The 18,095-nt window shown below is 38.0% G+C and overlaps 1 protein-coding gene across 3 annotated transcripts in view; it reads right to left on the bottom strand.

Annotated features, from left to right (window-relative positions):
• The window catches only part of LOC148000441 (uncharacterized), a 52,623-nt gene that overhangs the window by 18,514 nt on the left and 16,014 nt on the right, over window positions 1-18,095 (bottom strand). For 2 of the 3 annotated variants that reach the window (XM_087589338.1, XM_087589337.1), the window contains exons 6-7: window positions 1,015-1,048; window positions 515-557 (exon numbers count right to left, since the gene is read on the bottom strand). In XM_087589338.1, the coding sequence (XP_087445464.1) occupies window positions 515-557; window positions 1,015-1,048 (77 nt within the window). Of the gene's footprint in view, window positions 1-514; window positions 558-1,014; window positions 1,049-3,828; window positions 3,891-6,047; window positions 6,085-18,095 lie in introns of all 3 variants that reach the window. The other variant, XM_087589335.1, reaches the window with a different exon arrangement.

The raw sequence follows: 18,095 nt of genomic DNA, 5'->3' as shown, positions 1-18,095 counted from the left end.
TTTTTTTTTTTTTTTTTGGTTCTTTCAGTAGGTGCTCTTAACCACTGAGCCATCTCTCCAGCCCAGGAAAACCGATATGGGAGAGGGTGAGGGGGAAGGGATGGGGGCTCATGGACCGGAAACCAGGAAGGGGAAAAACATTGGAAAAGTAAGTAAAGAAATATATCTAATAAAAATTTTTTAAAAAAGAAATATTATGGTCTAGTAACAGTCACATTTTAAAATCAGTCGAACATGTACTCATTTCTGCAAACAATACTTGTCAAACATCAGACATCTTCTATTGTACGAGGACTGTGCTCAGTCTTCCACTCACTATGTCTTTTGAGTCCATTCTCTTATTGGCCACCACTACCCACAAGGACTTACTGCTCACTTGCAGTTTGTAGAAATCTCCACATCTACAATGTGGACTCCCTTGAGCAATCTTTCCATATAAAACTGGGATAGTTACACTATTGCTGAATTGTAACAAAATTCATAAGAAAATTAAATTCACAAAGAAGAATTTTACCTTCACAGAGGAGGTAGAGCTGACATTATCCACATTCACACACCTAGGAACAAGAAAGGAGGGCTTGTCAGGGAGCCTTTAGAATAACAGCATGCAACATTCTTCCAACCTTGGTTTTGTGGCTCAATCCCTTCTTCATGAATAAGAAACCCAGGCAAACTAGCCAGTAAACTTCAGGGGATTCTCTCTCACCACCTCCTGCCTCACCATAAGTGCCCCAGGATTCAGATGCACATGAGATCCTCAAGACCTCATGTGGATTCTGAGAATCCAAACTTCCATTCTCAGAGACTCATGGCAAGCACTTTATCCACTGAATCATCTCCCTTCCTAAGGATGTTTGTCCATAACTCATGCTGTGTGGGAGATAATTGTTCAGCTTGTGATTATAGAAGAAATAAAGAAGCTGAAATCGTAGTACACAGAGGCAAAGAGAATGTCAGGTTCTGAACATTATACTTTTTACAGATTAATTTATTGTAAAATGCACACATTCTTACCATGGTGATGTTCCTGTAAGTCTCTTACCAGCTTCTAAAGAGGGAAGCAAAATTTGTCACAAAACAACTATAGGAAACATGACAATAAGTGCAAAGGCTAATATTTGTGACCCTATATCCTTTGGCACCATTTATGAAAAGCCTTTAAAGTGAATAATTATTGGTAAATAATAAATATATGCAAAAACCTTTCTTCCCATTTCCTAGTATATTTTAAAGACAAAGAGAAAATTTCATCAAAAGCTACTACTTATAAAAAGTGTTGTGCAAATTACCTATGATCCTGATCACTATCAGACACAGAAATTATCATCTTAGCCTGAACTGTTGTCCCATAGTGAAGGGTTAAAAGGACAGCGTCATGTTGCCACTGCTGCTTTTTGCCTCTGGACTAGGGATGTTGGCAGCACTCTAGGTGAGCATGCTCATCTCCTACAGTAGTGAAAGGGGCTGCTACAAAGGTCGACTTGAACTTCCTTCACTGTAGGGGAACATTCATTGCTACCACCGGGAAGCACAGTCTCTGGTGACTGTCGTTGCAGCATAGTCAAATATAGGAGACCCAAAGACCTTTACAAAGTATTTCCAGCTGCAAGTGTGACAAAGCTCTTGGAGATCAGTGTGTTACTGTAGTCGAGATCTTCTGAAGAAGATGTTAAGGGCCCTCAGATCTAGCATTGACCCCTAGCTCATTTCCAGCAAAAAGAAGTTCAACATCAACTTCCATTGCCGGCCATGGCAAGAGCAACTGGAAAGACTTCCTTAGTAGTTATGCAACATGAATTATTACTCCAGAGAGAAGCATGAAAGAAACTTGCAGATAGAGCAGCAATCTCACATAAAACATTTTAAAAATATATTTCCATATATAAACCGTAGAGTGTCTCAAGTTTCACTCTCTGGATAAAGCCTGTCCTCGAAACATGCTTCAGAGAATGAACAACCCTAGTTCATTTCCTTTACAGTATGTAAAACTCCACTGCACACCCCTTGGCATTGCCCATGACCATAGCAAGTTTTTGTCCTATCAACAAATGGGCTGAGAAAATGTCTCTATGGTGGACCGTATGCTCAGCATGTGTGGGGCCTCTTTCAGTCCTCGACAACACAAACAAAACTCCAGTGCTGAAATACATTTTAAAAAAAGACACCCACATTATGATAATTCTGTTTCCCTCAGGGTTATGTGAAGAGGGTCATTTAGGTTCCTCTACACTATTCTCTGGCTGGCTCTCTCCAAAGTAGGTATGAGAGATGCTGTGGTGTAGGTTGCTGAAAGGATAAATTCTGTGGTGCTTCTCCCACTGTTGGAATCTAATCTTATTCAGACTCACTCAATGGATCATTCAGTGCTGTGTACTGGAGAATGATGTGGTTTTTCAACCTTCCATCTACTGTGCCAATGTTTTTTTTTACTGGAAATTATGTCTTGCAGCATATAAATCAAGTATCACTATATCTTTTGCTAATTAATAGAACTACAGGGAAAAGGTGCTGTCAGAGTAGCCCATATGGAGGCTGCTTTCATTGAATGCTAAGAATATCAGTTTTCATTCCCCAGCACTACCTACAAATCTCACACACCATTCACTTCTCCAAAGGTTCCTGAGTGAGCCAGATATTTATAATATCAAGATATTCACATTAAATGGAAGACAACTAAAAATAACTAAGATAATCTGTGAATTATAAAATAAGTATGATTGAAATATTATGGAGGGAAAAATTCCAGATTATGCTAATGATATTTAGTCTCCAAAACATAATGAAATTAATTGAATACTGTTTTTGGTTTGCTTTTTAATATGATCATATTTTCACACACTGACACCTATGACATGTAGCAATAATCATATATATAGTATATATGCTAAAACCTGAAATAAAAATGTATTTTATATCAAAGTCAACTTGCTCCTATGTGTCTAGAGAGGACACAAATCATGGAATAGTTTTTTTTTTTTTATCAAAGGTCACTACATGCATCAGTAGTTCGATTTGAATATAGTAGCATTGCAGATGATATAATTTGAATTTGAAATTTCTTAGAAGCTCTGGTTGGTTGGCATTGTTGTTCATATGGGGTCTCAAGCCCCTTCAAGCTCCTTCAGTCCTTTCTCTGATTCCTTCAACGGGGGTCCCGTCCTCAGTTCAGTGGTTTAATGATGGCATTTGCCTATGTATTTGCTGTAGTCTGGCTTTGCCTCTCAGGAGAGATCTACATCCGGTTCCTGTCGGCCTGCACTTCTTTGCTTCATCCATCTTATCTAGTTTGGTGGTTGTATAAATTTTTAAAAATCCCATAAAAGAAAAAAGGAAAAAAAAGAAAAAAAAAGAAATACAGGGTAAAAAATGGAGCAGAGAAGAAAGGAAAGGCTGTCCAGTGACCGGCCCAACTTGGGATCTATCCCATGCATAGGCACCAAACCCTGACACTATTACTGATGCCATGTTGTGCTGGCAAACAGGAGTCTAGCATGGCTGTCCGCTAAGAGGCTCTACCAGAAGCTGACTAAGACAGACGCAGAGACAGCCAACCACTGGATTGATGTCTAGAATGCCTATGGAAAAGTTGTGTAAAGAAATAAAATGTAATTCAATAAAAAGAATGCAAATGCATAAAACAACTTTAAAAGAAAAAAAGAAATTTCTTAGAAACAATATCTTAAGTAAATCTGAATTCTAAAAATGGTTGCCAGGAAGTGAAGAATGGATATAAATATATTCATATTTGATTTCCTTACTTTCCTAGCACAAACAAAGTTCTTTCTATAGTTAGGGTAGAATCAGTAGAGGACTTACACTTAATCTTACCTGAATTATGCCGGTTAGAGTTTTTCAAAATGGATTTTAGCTGTCCTGGTGGTCTTACTCCACTGTGGTGTATTTTAAGAATGTTATGTTAATATTCATACTAAACATTAATCCAATGCATTGGATTACTTCTTGCTTGATTTTCTAACTTATATTACATTATAAATTGTTTTAAAAAGCTATTCATTTGTTCTTTAACCAGTTGAGTATGTCTGGGAATACTTTACTTCCAACTTTTCCCCATGTAGAAGAAAGGGAAGGAAATTAGGCCCAAAAATTAGCCCAATGAAACCATTATACAGATACATATATACACACAACCACCTCTCTAGCTTTTGCTCTCATAGCTATACCGAGTGATATTTTTAATCTATAGATGCAATGGAATTAGTCCCCTGACTACATTAATCATAACAGTCTTTGCCCCTGATGCAGTAAGGCACCAATTCCCATGATACTTTGTGAATATTTCACTATCTATGATGGTACCACCCAAGTGGTTTGCTTGTCGAACATCAAATAGATTTCTGTTGCTGCTAGAGCTCTTCAAAACCCACCACTGCATTTGTAATGTTCAAGCTGCTCCTTCTTAACACACGCATGAATGAATCCCGAAGTCACAATCTGCCTGTTTCTGTGCCATTTATCCATTTTTATGAACATAATAAGGTAATAACAGAAACAAAGAACAATAAGACTAATTGCATTGAGACTGTGAAACTGTTTGCACTTCCAAGTATAAGTTAACATGCGTATTTTGCAAGGAGTCTTTGAACAGTTTTAGTATGGAAAAGTTTGAATCTTGATTTTGACATTAGCTTGTATGATTTAGGGAATCTTAAACATGGAGGGAATAAGTCATGTGATAGTATTTATAAAATGATTTCCTGATGCAGAGCCCAAATAAAGAGAACAACATAATTGTCCTCTCTTGTGGAGGTAAGTAATCCTAATGAGCACAGAATGAGCTTGAAATACACCTTTTAATTTTCTACCAAACCAGTGTCTAACCTAGCATCCTGGACAGGAATGGATGGGCCTTCACCTGTATGTTCATGTCCAACTGATATGGAAGGCAAAAACCTCCTTTATAGAGAGATAAGTAATAGTCACATGGTCACTTAGTTCTATACATTCAGCTAATCTATTGAGATTCAAAGGATCCATTACTGTGGAAAACTGATCATATGAATGGATATTTGATGGGTGGAGCTTTCAGGAAGACATGGGTCTTGTGGAATAATTAAAAGGTGAATGACTGGTTCCCATGAGTTCCCATGCCAGGTGCAATCACATGCTCTAGATGTTTCTCTGTCATCCATTTTCACACACTGTCTCCATAGTGGGTTGTTCTGTGGGCCATGCTAGTGTGGCCACATGCCAAGCTAGCCCCAAGCATTCCATAGCCTAGCACCGCTTCCTGTCACAGACTCTTCTCACACTCCCAACAATCCAGTGAAGTCATGACTCAACAAACTGTAACCCAGCAACTGTAACCCAGAGTCATATGTTAATTACTTAATGAACAATACATTTGCACAATCAACTTACAACCAATTGATAAGGACATAAACCACCCACTTAGGTAAGATATAGTTAGTTCATCTAGACACACACAAACCAGTATATATCCATCCCTTAAGAATAGCCATAACAACCTATAAATGTAAAGTGAGAAATGTTAATATCCACCTTCATGGAATCTCAGCCTTTCATTGGATGGACTGCAACTCATGGGTTTCTTCTAAGATATATGATATATGCTACACCTGACAAAAAGTTCCTTTGCCTTCATAGCTGGTGTCAAAGGAGGAAAGAAATGGTTGCCATCTTGTAGTAATGACTGACAACTGAGAATCATCCCACATTATGTACCGTGTCAGAGAGATGAATGCCTGAAATGATAACTATGAGTGTGGGTCTTAGTCCACAAATACAATTTAGTAAGGCTTTGAAAAGCTAAAGAATTTTAAGTGGACATTAACTTGCAGAGTTAATCCTAGCAGGCTCTTTTTAAAAACTGCATAGTTTTTTCTTGGAAATGGCATACTTGTGAGCATACTTTTCACATTCATATAAAGTACACTGAACAAATTTTAGGCTAAAATTATATTCAGAATACTGTGGGACCTGTAAGACACAAGTCTCAAAGTATACCCAAAAAGAATTTGCTTTTTATCTTTGCACTCCTCTAGTACTAATGTACTGTTAAGCCTTACCAGGACAAAGGCCTTTCATCTTTAAAAAACAAGACTTCTGAAAATAAAAACAAAATGTGTATTATTACAAGTATAGAAGAATATTACAAATAAAATTATGAAACTCATTTTTAGTATCAATGTCTATGAGAACAATCTATTGAGTACTCTAGAGTAAATATTCATTTGTAGCCAATTACGTCACTTAGAACCAATCCATTCCCTGTATATTTCAAATCAAAGATGGCAGTAATTTATCAAACATTAATGTCTAGAAATAAATACCCGTGAACAATTGTGATGATCCTAACTGAACTCTCTCAGAATGACAGAAAACCCAATCCTTACCAGTATAAAAACAATCAACTGTGATTCCTTCTACTCTGGGCTAATGATTCTTGAAAGAATAACAGATTGGGTCTGGTGGCGCACAACATGAATCCCAACACTGAGGAAGCAAAAGCATATGGATCACTGTGATTCCTTAGACAAAGAGAGTTACAATTTAGTGAGACCATATCTTAACCTAACCCCTAAAAAGAGAAAAACCCAGAGCCCACTTCATGACTCTTGCACCAGTAAACACCCATGGATAAAGAGTTGGCTAAAGGCCAGCATGAGAATACACTCAACAAGAACAAAACAATATAACACACCTAGAGCCCTGCTATCCTACTACATCAAGACCTGGATATGCTAACAAAATCAAAACACAATAAAATGACATTGAATCCAATCTTATGAATATGATAGAGGAATTTAAAGGAGAAATTATCAAACCCCTTAAAATATACAGGAAAATACAATCAAACAGGTGAGCAAAATGAATAAAATATGTCAACACCTGCAAATGATTAAAGAAGCAATAAAGGAAACCCAAAATGATGGAACCTTGGAGATAGAAATACTCCAAAAGAGAACAAGAACAGAAGCACAGCCAACACAATAAAAGAATTGGAAGAGATGATCTCAGGCATACATGATATACTCAAAGAAATTAATACGTCAACCAAAGAAAATATCACCTAAAAAGTTGCTGACTCAAAATATTCAGGTAGTCTGAGACACTGTGAAATTTTGTACTAAGGATAATAGGAATTGTTCAAAAGTGAAGAGAGTACCAGCTCCAAAGATGAGAACATATGTTCAACAAAATCATAGAAGGAAATTTATACAACATAAAGGAAGAATGCCTATAAACTTAGAGGAACCTTACAGAATACCAAATTGATTGGTGTTAACAAAAATAAATAATAATCACTCATTCACAAAATGAGAATGGCAGGAATTAACACTCATTTGTTGTTAATATCTCTCAATATCAGTGAACTCATCTTCCCCATTAAAAAGGCACAGCCTGATAGGCTGGATGTGGAATCAGGGCCAAACTTAAGAAAAATAGGAACAGGAGAAGAAGATTCCCAGATGAAAGGCCCAGAAAATATCTTCAACAACATCATAGAAGAAAACATCCCAAACCTCAAGAAAAAGATGCCTACATACACACAAGAAGCTTACAGTACAAATAAGAGTTTACTGTGTCAGAAAATAAATCCTCCAGCTACATAATAACCAAAACATTAAATCCCCAAAGCAAAGAGAGAAAATTAAAAAGCCACAAGGAGAAAGAGGCAAGTAACATATTACATATAAAGACAGAACAATCAGAATTATACCAAACTTCTCAACAGAGAATTAAAAGCCAGAAGAGCCAGAGAGATGTCTTACAGACCCTAAGAGACTATAGCTGTCAGCCCAGACTACAATGCTTAGCAAAATTTTCAATCAATTTTACTCAAGATGGAGTAAAAAGCTATTCTGTGACAAAACCAAACGCAAACTATATCTTTCTACTAACCCATCACTAATCAGGATGCTACAAGCAAAACTCCAAGACAAGGAGAGTAACTGAACTCAATGAAACACGAGAAACTAATAATCGCATAGTAAAACCAACCAAGAGAAACACATGCAAACCAAAATCAAAATACCAAGTAAAAGCAATCATTAATTATTAATATCTCTGAACAGGAACAGATTCACTTACCAAATAAAAAGACATAGTCTAAGAGAGTAGATGCATAAACAGAATCTATACTTCTGTTGCATATAGAAATGCAACTCAGCCACAAAGATAATCACTGCCACAGAATAAAGGACTGGACAAAAGGTCTGTAAAGCAAATGGACCCAAGAGTCAAGCTGCAGCAGCCAATCTAATATCTGGTAAAATAGACTTTCAATGAGAAATAATTAAAAGAGATGGGAAAGGACACTGCATATAAATCAAAGGAAAATCCAACAAGATGATGCTTCAATTCTAAACATCAATGCTTGCGATACAAGTGCATCCTCCTTTACAAAAGAAACATTTACTAATTTTGTTAAAGCTTAAACCACACCTCCAATTCCACACATTAATAGTAGGGGACATCACCTACATATTATCACGTTAATGACCAACAGGCATGTCACCAAAAGAGAAACTAAACTGAAATGTAATGCAACTAGTAGATGGCATGAATCAAATGGACCTAGCAGATATCTGTGGTGGTTTGCCCTGAAGTTTCTGTATTTTGATGCTAATTCCACTGCCCCAAGGACAGCTGCCTAGTCACATACTCAGAACTCAGATGACTTCACCAGAACCACCTCCCCATTGAATTTGTAAAATACAGGTGAGGGGCAGGTACAGGATAGTAGGAGACCTGACATTGGAGGAGAAGCAAGGATGGGCAGGAGAGAAGCTTGCAGGAAGAGAAGGGGATTAACACAGAGAAGAGGAGAGAGAGGGGGGAGGAGCCATGGCAGGTGATGTTAAGATTCTGCTCTGTGTATTTACAGGTTGTTATCAATCTTCCTAAGGGATGGATGGTACCAGGCTTTGTATGTTTAAGTGGCAACTATACCTTACCAATTGGATCAAAGATTATTGTGTTGTGTGTTCTTTTATGTGAGGGTTTGAGTGTAGGAAAATGTGCGGCTGGGCTGTGTTTCCGCCAAGATATCTAGCAGATATCTTGGGGCACCGAGGTGCGGACCTAGCGGGGTAAAAGACAACTTTTACTTTTTTATTTTAATATTTTTACAACAACAGATATCTATAGAAGCTGTCACTCAAATAAAAAAATATGTATCTTCTCAGCACCTCATGGAACCTTCTCCAAAATTGAACATGTACAGATACAGATCTACAACAGATACAAGAAAATACAAAAACAACAACAACAAAAGAACACCAAAATGCTTTTGTGTCTGATAAGGTCACCATGGACTAAAGTTGGACTATGTCAACAACAAAAACAATGGAAAGCCTACAATCTCATGGAAACTGAACAACTCTATGCTAAGTGACCACTGTTGAAAGAAGAAATCAAAGTCTTTCTAGAATTCAATGAAAGTGAAGGCACAAATCATACAAACTTAGGGGACACAATAAAAGCAGTGCAAAAGGAAAGTTCATAACACTATGTCCCTTCAAAAGAAATGGAGAGATTTCATAATAGCAGCTAATCAGCACATATGCAATATTAAAAATAAAAACAGAAGCTTACACGCTCAAGAGAAGATGGTATGAAAATTAAACATAGAAACATGGGAAACAATACAAAGAATGAACAAAACCAAGAGCTGCTTACTCAAAACCACTCTGACATGTCATTTGACACCCATCACAAAAGCAAAGATGAAAAACTCAAGTGAGAGTGAATGCTGGCAGGTTGTGGAGCAAAGGGAACACTAATCCATCACTGATGGAAGTGAAACTTTGAACAACAACTTTGGAAATCAATTGGGTGGTTTCTCACAAAACTGAGAGAAAAAACTGTTCTACCTCAAGGGCCAGCTATAACGCTCCTGGGTGTGTAGTCATAAAGATGTCACACTGTCCCAAAGAACCACTTGTCAAAGTATGTTCATAGTAGCTTTGTTCATACTAACCAGAATCTGGAAACAACCTGGATGTCCCTCTACTGAACAATGAATAAAGAAAGTGATGTATGGCTCCCAAACCCCGTGGGAGGACCGGACACTTCCAGTTTTTAGCGGGAGTCCGAATCTCGTGCTCCCTGCCTCCAGCTCACTGCTCCCAAACCCCGTGGGAGAGAGAGCTCACAGCCCGGACAGGTGAGCACTCCTGAGACTGCAGAGCAGAAGAGACCACCAACACTGCCCACCCCTGCCCATATCCCTGGCCCAAGAGGAAACGGTCTCTGGGTTCCCGTAGATAAGGGCACAGGAGCAGCAGGTCCACTGCGTCTGAGACACCGCAGGAACCTGAAGGGACCAGCCAGATAAACGGTTCTCTGCACCCAAATCCTGGGAGAGGGAGAGCTAAACCGTCAGAGAGGCAGACACGCCTGGTAAACCAGAAGAGACTGCACTCTACCCACATCTCTGACTCCAGAGGAAAACACCAAACGCCATCTGGGACTCTGGTGCACGAGGGGCTCCCGGAAAGGGCAGCGCAGGTCCGCCTGGTTGCTGCCCCTGAGGAGAGATCTTGAGCAACACCCCACGAGCAATCTTGAGCCTTGGGACCACAGGTAAGACCAACTTTTCTGCTCCAAGTGACCTGCCTGGTGAATTCAGGGCACAGGCCCACAGGAACAGCTGAAGACCTGTAGATAGGAAAAACTACACGCCCCAAAGCAGAACACTCTGTTCCCATAACTGGCTGAAAGAAAACAGGAAAACAGGTCTACAGCACTCCTGACACACAGGCTTATAGGACAGTCTAGCCACTGTCAGAAATAGCAGAACAAAGAAACACTAGAGATAATCTGATGGCGAGAGGCAAGCACAGGAACCCTAGCAACAGAAACCAAGACTACATGACATCATCGGATCCCAATTCTCCAACCAAAGCAAACACGGAATATCCAAACACACCAGAAAAGCAAGATCTAGTTTCAAAATCATATTTGATCGATGCTGGAGGACTTCAAGAAAGACATGAAGAACTCCCTTAGAGAAATGCAGGAAAACATAAATAAACAAGTAGAAGCCTACAGAGAGGAATCACAAAAATCCCTGAAAGGATTCCAGGAAAACACAAACACTTGAAGGAATTAAAAATGGAAATAGAAGCAATCAAGAAAGAACACATGGAAACAACCCTGAATATAGAAAACCAAAAGAAGAGACAAGGAGCTGTAGATACGAGCTTCACCAACAGAATACAAGAGATAGAAGAGAGAATCTCAGGAGCAGAAGATTCTATAGAAAACTATCGACTCAACTGTGAAAGATAATGTAAAGCAGAAAAAGCTACTGGTCCAAAACATACAGGAAATCCAGGACTCAATGAGAAGATCAAACCTAAGGATATAGCTATAGAAGAGAGTGAAGACTCCTAGATCAAAGGACCAGTAAATATTTTCAACAAAATCATAGAAGAAAACGTCCCTAACCTAAAGGAAGAGATACCCATAAGCATACACGAAGCCTACAGAACTCCAAATAGATTGGACCAGAAAAGAAACAGCTCCCGTCACATAATAGTCAAAACACCAAACGCACAAAATAAAGAATATTAAAAGCAGTAAGGGAAAAAGATCAAGTAACATAAAGGCAGACCTATCAGAATCACACCAGAAACTGTGAAAGCCAAAAGATCCTGGACAGATGGCCTACAGACCTTAAGAGAACACAAATGCCAGCCCAGGTTACTTTATCCTGCAAAACTCTCAATTGACATAGATGGAGAAACCAAGATATTCCAGGACAAAACCAAATTTACACAATATCTTTCTACAAATCCAGCAATACAAAGGATAATAAATGGTAAAGCCCAACATAAGGAGGCAAGCTACACCCTAGAAAAAGCAAGAAACAAATCGTCTTGGCAACAAAACAAAGAGAAGAAAAGCACACAAACATAACCTCACATCCAAATATGAACATAACAGGAAGCAATAATCACTATTCCTGACTATCTCTCAACATCAATGGCCTCAACTCCCCAATAAAAAGACATAGATTAACACACTGGATATGCAATGAGGACCCTGCATTCCCTACAGGAAACACACCTCAGAGACAAAGACAGACTCTACCTCAGAGTGAAAGGCTGGAAATCAACTTTCCAAGCAAATGGTCTGAAGAAGCAAGCTGGAGTAGCCATTCTAATATCAAATAAAATCAATTTCCAACTAAACGTCATCAAAAAAGATAAGGAAGGACACTTCATATTCATCAAAGGAAAAATCCACCAAGATGAACTCTCAATCCTAAATATCTATGCCCCAAATACAAGGGCATCTACATACATAAAAGAAACCTTACTAAAGCTCAAAACACACATTGCACCTCACACAATAATAGTAGGAGATTTCAACACCCCACACTCATCAATGGACAGATCATGGAAACACTAATTAAACAGAGACGTAGACAGACTAAGAGAAATCATGAACCAAATAGACTTAACAGATATTTATAGAACATTCTATCCTAAAGCAAAAGGATATACCTTCTTCTCAGGTCCTCATGGTACTTTCCCCAAAATTGACCATATAATTGGTCAAAAAACAGGCCTCAATAGGTACAGAAAGATAGAAATAATCCCATGTGTGCTATCAGACCACCACGGCCTAAATCTGGTCTTCAATAACAATAATGGAAGAATGCCTACTTATACGTGGAAGTTGAACAATGCTCTACTCAATGATAACCTGGTCAAGGAAGAAATAAAGAAAGAAATTAAAGACTTCTTAGATTTAATGAAATCGAAGGTACAACATACCCAAACTTATGGGACACAATGAAAGCTGTGCTAAGAGGAAAACCCATAGCTCTGAGTGCCTGCAGAAAGAAACAGGAAACAGCATATGTCACCAGCTTGACAGCACACCTAAAAGCTCTAGAACAAAAAGAAGTAAATACACCCAGGAGGAGTAGACGGCAGGAAATAATCAAACTCAGAGCTGAAATCAGCCAAGTAGAAACAAATGGACACTAGAAAGAATCAACAGAACCAAAAGATGGTTCTTTGAGACAATCAATAAGATAGATAAACCCTTAGCCAGACTAACTAGAGGACACAGAGAGTGTTTCCAAATTACCAAAATCGGAAATGAAAAGGGAGACATAACTACAGATTCAGACAAAATTAAAAAAATCATCAGATCTTACTATAAAAGCCTATGTTCAACAAAACTTGAAAATCTGCAGGAAATGGACAATTTCATAGATAGATACCAGGTACCGAAGTTAAATCAGGAACAGATAAACCAGTTAAACAACCCCATAACTCCTAAGGAAATAGTAGCAGTCATTAAAGGTCTCCCAACCAAAAAGAGCCCAGGTCCAGACGGGTTCAGTGCAGAATTCTATCAGACCTTCATAGAAGACCTCATACCAATACTATCCAAACTATTCCACAAAATTAAAACAGATGGAGCACTACCAAATTCCTTCTATGAAGCCACAATTACTCAAACCACACACAGACCCAACACAGAAAGAGAACTTAGACCAATTTCCCTTATGAATATACACGCAAAAATACTCAATAAAATTCTGGCAAACCGAATCCAAGAGCACATCAAAACAATCATCCACCATGATCAAGTAGACTTCATCCCAGGCATGCAGGGATGGTTTAATATACGGAAAACCATCAACGTGATCCATTATATAAACCAACTGAAAGAACAAAACCACAAGATCATTTCATTAGACGCTGAGAAAGCATTTGACAAAATTCAACACCCCTTCATGATAAAAGTCCGGGAAAGAATAGGAATTCAAGGCCCATATACCTAAACATAGTAAAAGCCATATACAGCAAACCAATTGCTAACATTAAACTAAGTGGAGAGAAACTTGAAGCAATCTCACTAAAATCAGGGACTAGACAAGGCTGCCCACTCTCTCCCTACTTATTCAATACAGTTCTTGAAGTTCTAGCCAGAGCAATCAGACAACAAAAGGAGGTCAAGGGGATACAGATTGGAATAGAAGAAGTCAAAATATCACTATTTGCAGATGATATGATAGTACATTTAAGTGATCCCAAAAGTTCCACCAGAGAACTACTAAAGCTGATAAACAACTTCAGTAAAGTGCCTGGGTATAAAATTAACTCAAATAAATCAGTAGCCTTCCTCTACACAAAAGAGAAACAAGCCGAGAAAGAAATTAGGGAAACGACACCCTTCATAATAGACCCAAATAATATAAAGTACCTCGGCATGACTTTAACCAAGCAAGTAAAAGATCTGTACAAGAAGAACTTCAAGACTCTGAAGAAAGAAATTGAAGAAGACCTCAGAAGATGGAAAGATCTCCCATGCCCAAGGATTGGCAGGATTAATATAGTAAAAATGGTCATCTTACCAAAAGCGATCTACAGATTCAATGCAATCCCCATCAAAATACCAATCCAATTCTTCAAAGAGTTAGACAGAACAATTTGAAAATTCATCTGGAATAACCAAAAACCCAGGATAGCTAAAACTATCCTCAACAATAAAAGGACTTCAGGGGGAATCACTATCCCTGAACTCAAGCAGTATTACAGAGCAATAGTGATAAAAACTGCATGGTATTGGTACAGAGACAGACAGATAGACCAATGGAACAGAACTGAAGACCCAGAAATGAACCCACACACCTATGGGCACTTGATTTTTGACAAAGGAGCCAAAACCATCCAATGGAAAAAAGATAGCATTTTCAGCAAATGGTGCTGGTTCAACTGGAGGTCAACATGTAGAGGAATGCAGATCAATCCATGCTTATCACCCTGTACAAGCTTCAGTCCAAGTGGATCAAGGACCTACACATCAAACCAGATACACTCAAACTAATAGAAGAAAAACTAGGGCAGCATCTGGAACACGTGGGCACTGGAAAAAATTTCCTGAACAAAACACCAATGGCTTATGCTCTAAGATCAAGAATCGACAAATGGGATCTCATAAAACTGCAAACCTTCTGTAAGGCAAAGGACACTGTGGTTAGGACAAAACGGCAACCAACAGAGTGGGAAAAGATCTTTACCAATCCTACAACAGATAGAGGTCTTATATTCAAAATATACAAAGAACGCAAGAAGGTAGACTGCAGGGAGACCAATAACCCTATTAAAAAATGGGGTTCAGATCTAAACAAAGAATTCACAGCTGAGGAATGTCGAACGGCTGAGAAACACCTAAAGAAATGTTCAACATCTTTAATCATAAGGGAAATGCAAATCAAAACAACCCTCAGATTTCACCTCATACCAGTAAGAACGGCTAAGATCAAAAACTCAGGTGACAGCAAATGCTGGCGAGGATGTGGAGAGAGAGGAACACTCTTCCATTGTTGGTGGGAAAGCAGACTGGTACAACCATTCTGGAAATCAGTCTGGAGGTTCCTCAGAAAATTGGACATTGACCTGCCTGAGGATCCAGCTATACCTCTCTTGCGCATATACCCAAACGATGCCCCAACATATAAAAAAGACATGTGCTCCACTATGTTCATAGCAGCCTTATTTATAATAGCCAGAAGCTGGAAAGAACCCAGATGCCCTTCAACAGAGGAATGGATACAGAAAATGTGGTACATCTACACAATGGAATATTACTCAGCTATCAAAAACAATACCTTTGTGAAATTCATAGGCAATGGTTGGAACTGGAAAATATCATCTTGAGTGAGCTAGCCCAATCACAGAAAAACACATATGGTATGCACTCATTGATAAGTGGATATTAGCCCAAATGCTTGAATTACCCTAGATGCATAGAACACATGAAACTCAAGATGGATGATCAAAATGTGAATATTTCACTCCTTCTTTAAAAGGGGAAAAAGAATACCCTTGGCAGGGAAGGGAGAGGCAAAGATTAAAACAGAGACTGAAGGAACACCCATTCAGAGCCTGCCCCACATGTGGCCTATACATATACAGCCACCCAATTAGACAAGATGGAGGAGCAAAGAAGTGTAGGCAGACTGGAGCCGGATGTAGATCTCTCCTGAGAGACACAGCCAGAATCCAGCAAATGCATAGGTGAATGCCAGCACTGAATTGAGAATAGGACCCCCATTGAAGGAATCAGAGAAAGGACTGGAAGAGCTTGAAGGGGCTCGAGACCCCATATGAACAACAATGCCAAGCAACCAGAGCTTCCAGGGACTAAGCCACTACCTAAAGACTATACATGGACTGACCCTGGACTCTGACCTCATAGGTAGCAATGAATAGGCTAGTAAGAGCACCAGTGGAAGGGGAAGTCCTGTGTCCTGCCAAGACTGAATCCCCAGTGAAAGTGATTGTTGGGGGGAGGGCGGCAATGGGGGAGGATGGGGAGGGGAACACCCATAAAGAAGGGGAGTGGGAGGGGTTAGGGGGATTTTGGCCTGGAAACTGGGAAATGGAATAAAACTTGAAATGTAAATAAGAAATACATAAGTTAATAAAAAAAAAGAAAGTGATGTATACTTTCTTTTTTTTTTTCAATTCTATACATTGACCAATGTGTCATTATTTCAATAATATGCTTTTTTTTATTAATGTAAGCTTTTTAATAAAACTTGAAATCTGGGAAAAAAAGTTTAAATCCACTGTAATGACATGTATTCTGTGTTTTTCTACAGTTTACCATACAAAGTTATCCCTTCAACCATTTCCATGGACATAAATATCAATAATTTATCAATTAAATTCAAATACATTCATTTAATCAATTTCAGGTTAGTTTACCAAATCAACTGCAAGACCTCAACTCAAATATGAGGGATGATTCTACTACAAAAATCATAACTTTTAACAACTTATGGCATCTATAATTTATTATTTGAGTATGTGCTTAGACAATATCCCCTGTAAACTTAGCTTGGCTTAAAACTCATGAACAATATAATGTAGCAGTTTGATCCAGTTCTTCCACACAGCGCCATGCTCCGAGAACTAAGACTCAGACTCAAGATATATTTACAAATACCTTGAGTATATAGTGAGGCTCTTCTCTAACTAGATCACAATTTAGAATAACTGACTATTTTAACCTACATTCTGTAACATGCCCACTTAACCATGTTCAGGTACTATGTGTCTCTCTCCTCACGTCTTCCAAGGTGAATCTCCTGCCGCATTCTATCTCAGAATTATGATTTCTCCCAGATTTTCCACTTCTTATTTACCACCTAAATAATAAGCCATCAGATTTATTATTAACAAGTGCCATAGTCATATCGATATTAGATAATCTCTCAATAATCCCCCTTTGAAGTACAATAAATGTCTCTTTTTCAAATATAAATTGAAAAAAATTATAAAAATTATAATAGTTATAAGGTGTGATATATATTTACAATGTCAAGTCCATAGTATGTGGTAATTTAAAAAAATGTCCTATTATCTATCCTATCCTGGTGAGTTCAGAGTTCTGGATCTAAATCACATTTTATCCTAACTTGCATTAACAACCTAACACCATCTTTTTAGGTCTAATAAATCTTCTTAAAAATACCAACTTAAGCTTTTATTGAGACTATGATTATCTTGTATTCAACCCCAAAAGACAACTAAGTAGAAATATTTCCTGATTAAGTAGGAAGTGCAGACAAACACTTTCAAAGTTTTTTTTTTTTTTTTTTTTTTTTTTTTTTTTTTTTTTTTTTTTTTTTTTGGAATTGCAAGCTACTTATATTCTAGGTTAAATAGAAAAAGTCATCATTCTTTGGGAAATTTAATAGTTTAACCTCTGGTGATGTTATAAAATGGCATCGATGGTCATTTTTTTTTCATGGTGGCAGATGCCTTTTTTTTGTTTAATTTAGAAAATACTTTATTAGTTTTTTTAATCAAACCCATGTATATAAGACCTTACATATTTAATACAGTGTGTTACCCCTGTACAAATGGAAAAAACTTAAGTTCAACATTTCTAGACCAATATGGCTGTTAATTTCTGTACAGTGCCAACTCAACACAGTAAACGGGGATACTTTTTTCGAAAGTTGACAGCACAGGTAAAGTTTCAAAAAATTCAAATTATATATCTGTATATATATATATTTATATTTATATAAAAAGACCAATAATAGCAGTGTGTTATGCATCAACAGCAGC

The sequence above is a fragment of the Rattus norvegicus genome, chromosome 16 (assembly GCF_021556685.1).
Source record: "Rattus norvegicus strain SHRSP/BbbUtx chromosome 16, alternate assembly SHRSP_T2T, whole genome shotgun sequence".
NCBI lineage: Eukaryota > Metazoa > Chordata > Mammalia > Rodentia > Muridae > Rattus > Rattus norvegicus.
The sequence above is the reverse complement of the archived record's forward strand: the minus strand, read 5'-3'. Positions and strand labels throughout refer to the sequence as shown.